General features: G+C 42.7%; 1 protein-coding gene across 2 annotated transcripts in view; it reads left to right on the top strand.

Annotated features, from left to right (window-relative positions):
• LOC143035904 (uncharacterized) overlaps nt 1–7,500 on the top strand; it is a 56,773-nt gene that overhangs the window by 26,575 nt on the left and 22,698 nt on the right. For both annotated transcript variants that reach the window (XM_076203105.1, XM_076203106.1), the window contains exon 2: nt 113–1,511. In XM_076203105.1, the coding sequence (XP_076059220.1) occupies nt 915–1,511 (597 nt within the window). In that variant the 5' untranslated portion in view covers nt 113–914. The remainder of the gene's footprint in view (nt 1–112; nt 1,512–7,500) is intronic.

The following is a 7,500-nucleotide window of genomic DNA, read 5'->3' as shown; positions in this document are numbered from 1 at the left end:
TCATCAACACTTTTTCATCATCATCACTATCATCATCATCATCACAATCATCATCATCACTATCATCATCATCACTATCATCATCATTATCATTATTATCATTATTTGCCAGGTTCGGCTGCGCGCGACGCTCTGTGGCGATGAGAGTGACCACCTTCGACTTCGGTGCGATGCTCAGCGACCAGCAGCGTCCGACCTACGAAGTCGCCAAGTTCCCCCTCCAGGTGGACCTTCCAGCCATCTGGTCCTCCTGTCAACCCTCTTTCCTCGAGTTCTAAACCAAACCCAGAAGCCCCATCTACCAGGAACCAGGTGTAATATTCGTCCAAGTTACAGGTGACCTTGTCAAAGGTGTACCGAGAACAAAGGTCTGGGCACCGTCGATTGAGGACGTGTTTACAAGTGTCTCTGTCTTTAGCACCTTGTAGCTGTTTTATCAGACATAAGCAGACGTTCCCTCTCAGAGTCGGGAGCTTATGGTTCATCAAATTCGAGTATAAACACGTTACAGTGCTATCATTTTTCTTATCACACAGAAAGTATGTTTTAAACAAAAAGACAGAATTCCATGTGATGAGTACAAAATACATCGGTTAATGATTTGTAAGTGAAGATGGTTATCTAAGCACGTGTTGGATCAAGAATCTGTTTTCAAAGTAAAATAATAATAAAGAAAAAACAGTCAAACAAAACATCGACACCTCGGATTTATCTTTCCGGAAAACCATCAAGAGTCCCCGACCCTTCCCCCAAAGACATATCTAATGGGAAACATCACAATAACGTCAGTACTGGATAGAAGTTACAACCAATAGAAAACAAAGATACTGAGAGTCTCCTAAAGACGTTGCAAATTTTCCTCCTGAAGAAGAAGATATCAATACCGATTTTAAGAAGAGCCCTGTCCTACTACAATGTCTGGATTTGTCCTCGCAGAGCAATTGTACGAGATCGAGTTCGCGACCGAAGCCAACAACACCGTCAACTTGGGCGCGTACTCCGTCATCTGTCCCTCCTTCAATGTCGACTGCCACAACAGGACGACCGCCAGGGTCCACAACAACTCCATTGGCCCCCTCGACTTTGACAGTACCCCCAGCACCGTCATCAGCAGGCAGGAGAACTGCACCACCCACAACGTTACCAGTAGCCTTTACCACTCCTGCAACAACGCCTACAGCCGTATGAACAGTTCCTCCATACAAGATCCTTCTTATATCAATGAGTGCTCACTCCTGTCCCTTGATGACGAAGACCTCCCGAGCGATGCCATCCTGAAGCTAGGCATGGCTACCTGCGTCATCGTGGGCGTGATCGGGAGCGTGGGGAACCTCATAACGATGGCTACACTAATACACCAGTACTCCCTCCCGCCTCTGCTTCGGAACATCAAGACGCTAACGGCGGATCTCGTCCTTATCTTCAACCTGGCCCTCTGCGATCTCTTCTACTGCAGTGTCTCCCTGCCTTTTATGTTTATCACCTACTTCACTGTCTACAACAAGGAACGGGTGAGTCAGATCCTCTTTCCTCTTAACATAAGAATAGGGGGAGAATGCAAGAGACCATAAGGCCTACACTAGGCAGTTTCATGTCCATGACCACATAACATCCCTATCCATGAATCTATCTAATTTTCTCTTAAAGCAATCAATAGTCTATTCCATTCGTTAATCAATCTATTGGTAAACCAGTTCCTACCTATTTCCTTCTTAAATCTAAATTTATCAAACTTCAAACCATAACTACGAGTCCAACCATGCTGTCTTAATATGATGATCTTGCCTACATCACCTTTGTTAAAGTCCTTGACCCATTTGGATACCTCTATTAGATCACCCCCGTACCTATCGGGTGATCCTCTTCTTCTAAACCAAACTGACGTCAATCTATTTAATTTACTTCTGACATCTCACTCCTAATCCAAAGATGTTTTAGTCAATTTTGACTGACCCATTATGTACTGGTGACAGCTTTAATTCTGGCTGTCATCAGGCTATTCTATTCGCCTCTTTATCTTGAGAGGATTTCCCCTTGATTGACTTAAATTCCCTGGATGTGGCCAGAAGAGGTTAGGTTAGGTTAGGTTAGGTTAGGTTAGGTTAGGTTAGGTTATCCTAGTCCATCTAACCTCTAACTCAGCGTTCCTCAACCAGGGTTCCCCGGAACCCTAAGGTTCCGCAAAAGGTCCCTAAGGGTTCCGCGAGAACAAGTGAGATAAGCTAATGCACTTTTGGTTTTTTATTTAATTTCATATACGTAATATGATTAAACACGCACGACATATTCTTAGTTATTGTAATAATGTAATATAGATATCATCCTATCTAACCTATTATTGCGATGAAAATAAAATGAGAAAGATATGGTATATGCTTTTTTTTGCGCAGGGGTTCTTTGAGACATGCAATTTATTTTAAAGGACGACACTGCGGACGATACTGCGCTTGTGGCAGGATCGGAGGAGGGATTGAGGAAGCTGGTGGCAGAGTTTGGGAGAGTATGTGATAGAGGAAAGCTAAAGATAAATGTGGGTAAAAGTAAGGTGATGAGATGTACAAGGGGTGAAAGTGGCAGTAGACTGGAAGTGAGCATTAAGGGAGAGCGACTGGAGGAAGTGGATGGTTTTAGATACTTGGGTGCAAATGTGGCAGGGAAAGGTGGAGTGAAAGTGGAGGTAGAATGTAGATTGAGAGAAGCGAGTAAAAGCCTTGGTGGATTAAAGAGTGTAATGAGGAATAGACATTTGGGAATGGATGCTAAGAGGAGACTGTATGAAGGAGTGATTGTGCCAACAGCACTGTATGGGGCAGAAACATGGAACATAAGAGAAGAAGAGAGAAGGAGTTTGAATGTGTTTGAGATGAGGTGTCTGAGAAGTATGATGGGGGTTACTAGGCTAGATAGCGTGAGAAATGAGGAGGTGAGGAGGAGAACGGGGGTGGAAAGGGAGTTGGGAGATAGGGTTGATGAAAGAGTATTAGGATGGTTTGGACACATGGAAAGAATGAGTGAAGAAAGACTAGTAAAAGAGGTGTGGAAGGCAGATGTGGAGGGAGTGAACATGAGGGGGCGTCCTAGGATGAGGTGGATGGATGGGGTGAAGGGGGCTTTGGGGAAGAGGGGAATGTCTGTTGAGGAAGGACGGGAGAGGACAGAAGACAGGGGTGAATGGAGAATGGTTGTATATGGATGATGTTGTGATAGCATGAGGTGGAATGGGCGGGTGGATGGGGGTGAGGTAGTATGTGTGAGCAAAATTTGACACAGCCCGAAGGGATTTCTCCCCGTCCTCTCATTTTATGCAATGGGGGGACGGAGAGGGGGGGTCGCCGATCTAATGAAGCGGCCTTGCTGTGGATGTGCTGTGTCTTGCGACACTGCTTCTGACCCAGGGCAGTGGACAAGGTGCAGGGATGACCCGTCATTCAGGAGGTGCTAAGATAAGAGGGAGGGTGGAGGGGTGTGGAGTGTATTCAGGGATGGAATGGGTGGGAATGATTTTATGCCTTTTTCTTTTTGGCTACCCCCCTTGTAAGGGGGAAAAAGCCTTGGTATATGTATGTATGTATGTACGCAAGGGTAAAAAGGTTGAGAAACGCTGCTTTAATTCCTTTCGTGCTATGTTGTATTTTTCCTTTCACAGTCCCTGATGTACGACTAAACCAGCGCTTCTCAACTCTTTTACCGTTGCGTAACCTTTAAAATAAATTGCAAGTCTCAAGGAACCCCTGCGCAAAAAAAAAAAATATATATATATATATATACTAAATCTTTATCATTTTATTTTCACCGTAATAATAGGTTAGATAGGATGATGTCTATATTACATTTTTACAATAACCAAGAATATATCGTGCGTGTTTAATCATACTACGTATTTGAAATTAATTTAAAAAAATCAAAAGTGCATTAGCTTATCTCACTTGTTCTCGCGGAACCCTTAGGGACCTTTTGCGGAACCTTAGGCCTCCGGGGAACCCTGGTTGAGAAAGGCTGCTCTAGACAAACATCTCAACAATATGTGTCTAACATTCGTATTCTAGGTTTAACTTCTCTTAGTTCGTCATTCAGCTTCTCACTAGTTGACCCAAGAATGATAATTAAAAAAAAAAAAAAAAAAAAAATTGTCACTGGTCTTTTTTTTTACTCAAACTAAATAGCAAAAAGCAAGTAGCACGTTACCGAGAAATACCCAATGTGACGCCACCTTAAGTTTTACACGATCATTACGTTATGGGGGGAGGGGAGGGGGGGACCTCGGGAGCGCCCCTACGGACCAGAGGGACGCATGTTTCGTTTGAAACTGGAAACTCGTCTCGACTCAAAGAGGAATGCTTTAATTGTCTTTTATCTATTTGTTTATTTGTTTATCTGTTTATTATTATCACTCTTTATGTTGCTCTCCTCTCCTTTACCAATTCTATGAGCATCTACCGTTTAGGGGCGATCTAGTCCCCTAGGGATGGTTCACAGAGGGCTTACATGTACAGAGTGTCCGCCAGGAAATCAAAACCAAAAAAAAATCTTTCCTCGTGACTCCCTTTCTTTGTGGTTGCGTTCTGCATTCTCTCTCTCTTTATATATATATATAAACGTATATATATATATATATATATATATGTATATATATATATATATATATATGTATATATATATGTATATATATATATATCTTTCATATATATATATATATATCTTTCATATATGTATATATATATATATATGTATATATATATATATATATATATATTTATATATATATATATATATATATATACTGTACATATACAGATGATATGTATATATTTAAAAGAATTATAAATAGAAACATGCTTTTCATTAACTTCTTCGTCGAAGAATTGCCCGTCGGAGTGATTTTGGAGTTCAATCTAAAGTGAAATATTAATTCTGTCGTGCCAATATCACCTTTCCGAAATGGCAGAGCGCAATTATTATTACTATAGGAGAGAGAGAGAGGGAGGAGGGGAGAGAGAGAGAGAGAGAGAGAGAGAGAGAGAGAGAGGGAGAGAGAGAGAGAGAGAGAGAGAGAGAGAGAGAGAGAGAGAGAGAGAGAGAGAGAGAGGGGGGGGGGGGGGGGGAGAGATAGAGAGAGACGGAGAGAGAGAGAGAGAGAGAGAGAGAGAGAGAGAGAGAGAGAGAGAGAGAGAGAGAGAGAGAGAGAGAGAGAGAGAGAGAGAGAGAGAGAGAGGGAGGGAGGGAGAGAGGGGATGGGAGAGAAGGAGAGAGAGAGAGAGAGAGAGAGAGAGAGAGAGAGAGAGAGAGAGAGAGAGAGAGAGAGAGAGAGAGAGAGAGAGAGAGAGAGAGAGAGAGAGAGAGAGTGAGAGAGAGAGAGAGAGAGGAGAGAGTTCCCCCTCGGTTGAATAAAATCGTTTGATGCTAACCAGATGAAAAAGGGTAAAAACAATTATCTAAAAAAATATTAATCAAAATGGAGTTAATCCTTTACGATATGGACGGAAAAAAAGGCTTAATGAGGATGAGGTAAGGCACTGTTCACACGAAAGGAAACCGCGGCGGTACCGCATAGTCAAGGAAAAAATGCGCGGTTGTGTGTGAACGCCTCCATTGACTTACATTTTAACTGAATCGCCGAGGTTCAAACCTCTTCCTTTGCTCCGCGGGCGAGTAAGAGGGCCTCTTTTCCCTGAATAAAATCAGCTGGCGGCAGTAAGGCCGTTCAGGCTGAGGCGTTTCATTTGCAATGAAAACGAATTAGACGTCTTTTGATCTCAAAGACAAAGACTTTCGAGATTAATCCTTTTCAGTAAGATGACAACCTACGATCTCTCTCTCCCTCTCTTTCTCTCTCTCTCTCTCTCTCTCTCTCTCTCTCTCTCTCTCTCTCTCTCTCTCTCTCTCTCTCTCTCTCTCTCTCTCTCTCTCTCTCTCTCTCTTCCTCCCTTTCTCTCCCTTTCCCCCTTCTCTCTCTCCCGCCCCCCTCTGTATATCTCTCTTCCTCTCTTTCTCTCCCTCCCCTCCTCTCTCTCTCACTCCCCTCTCTCTCTCCCTCCCTCTCCTCTCTCTCTCCCTCCCTCCCCCCTCTCTCTCTCCCCTTCTCTCTCTCTCTCTCTCTCTCTCTCTCTCTCTCTCCTCCTCCTCTCTCTCTCTCTCTCTCTCTCTCTCTCTCTCTCTCTCTCTCTCTCTATCTATCTATCTATCTATCTCTCTCTCTCTTTCTCTCCCTCTCTCTCTCTTTCTCTCCCTCTCTCTCTCTCTCTCTCTCTCTCTCTCTCTCTCTCTCTCTCTCTCTCTCTCTCTCTCTCTCTCTCTCTTCAAGTCGTCGTCGAGCGGACGTCGCCGAATTGAAGCTGCCAGTAGGCCAATCAGCGGCTTTCATTAAGACCCAATAACGTCAAAAGCAGCTGTCAATCCCCTCCGCCTCCCTCCACCATCCCTCCCCCTCCCCACTGTCATCCCTCTCCTCACCCCCCTGTCATCCCTCCTCCCCCTTCTCATCACAGTGATTATATCGTAACTCGTAGTAAATTGGTATTCCTCGACAATAAGTCAAGAGGATTTTTTGTCCGTGAGGACAATATCCCACCGAAAAAAGTGACGTCATACTGGAGTGACATCAAAGATTTCTTCTTCTTCTTCTTCTTCTTCTTCTTCTTCTTCTTCTTCTTCTTCTTTGGATGAACTTAGTCATAAAGGTCTACTAGATATTTTTTGTCAGTGAGGACAATATCCCACCGAAAAAGTGACGTCATACTGGAGTGACATCAAATATTTTTTCTTCTCCTTCTTCTTCTTATTCTTCTTCTTCTTCTTCTTCTTCTTCTTCTTTAGATGAACTTAGTCATAAAGGTCTACTGAATATTTTTTTGTCAGTGTAGGACAATATTCCGCGGAAGAAATGGAGTCATACAAGGAGTGATATCAAAGATTAAAATTTATCTTTTATTTACTTATTTCTTTATTTATTATTATTTATTTCTATGATGAATTTAGTTATAAAAGTCTACTAAATACTTTTTTGTCCGTGTAGGACAAGATTCCACCGAAGAAGTGGATTTATTAAAGGAGTGATAGCAAAGATTGAAGGTGATTTTTTTTTTTTTTTTTTTTTTTTTTTTTTTTTTTTTTAATCAGCTTCGTCATAAAAGTCTACTGTGTGACTCTGGACCGTAGGGATGTTTACTTAAGTCCCCTGAAGTATCGACTCCATTAGACTTACGCGAGAGGAAGGGGCATGGGAGGGGGTGGCGGATCTCCTGAATAGTTTGAAATCGGGCGAATTGTCCGGGGTTTTAATCTTACTTTTTTTTTTTTTTTTTTTTTTTTTAGGGTTAGAATACCTTAGAGCAGAGAGTTCCCTAATCTAGGATGCTGAAACCCATTCTAGGGGGCGCTGGGAAGCGATATATGAACACACTTTCCTTTATCCTTCTAGTAAGGAACTATTAGTTATTAAACGGCTTGGACCTGACTACATGGGGTGTTAGGGCTGGAAAATGTTAGGAATAGCTGCCCTAG

The sequence above is a fragment of the Oratosquilla oratoria genome, chromosome 19 (genome assembly GCF_046742065.1).
Source record: "Oratosquilla oratoria isolate Oo_2021 chromosome 19, ASM4674206v1, whole genome shotgun sequence".
NCBI classification, from domain to species: Eukaryota; Metazoa; Arthropoda; class Malacostraca; order Stomatopoda; family Squillidae; genus Oratosquilla; species Oratosquilla oratoria.
The sequence above is the reverse complement of the archived record's forward strand: the minus strand, read 5'-3'. Positions and strand labels throughout refer to the sequence as shown.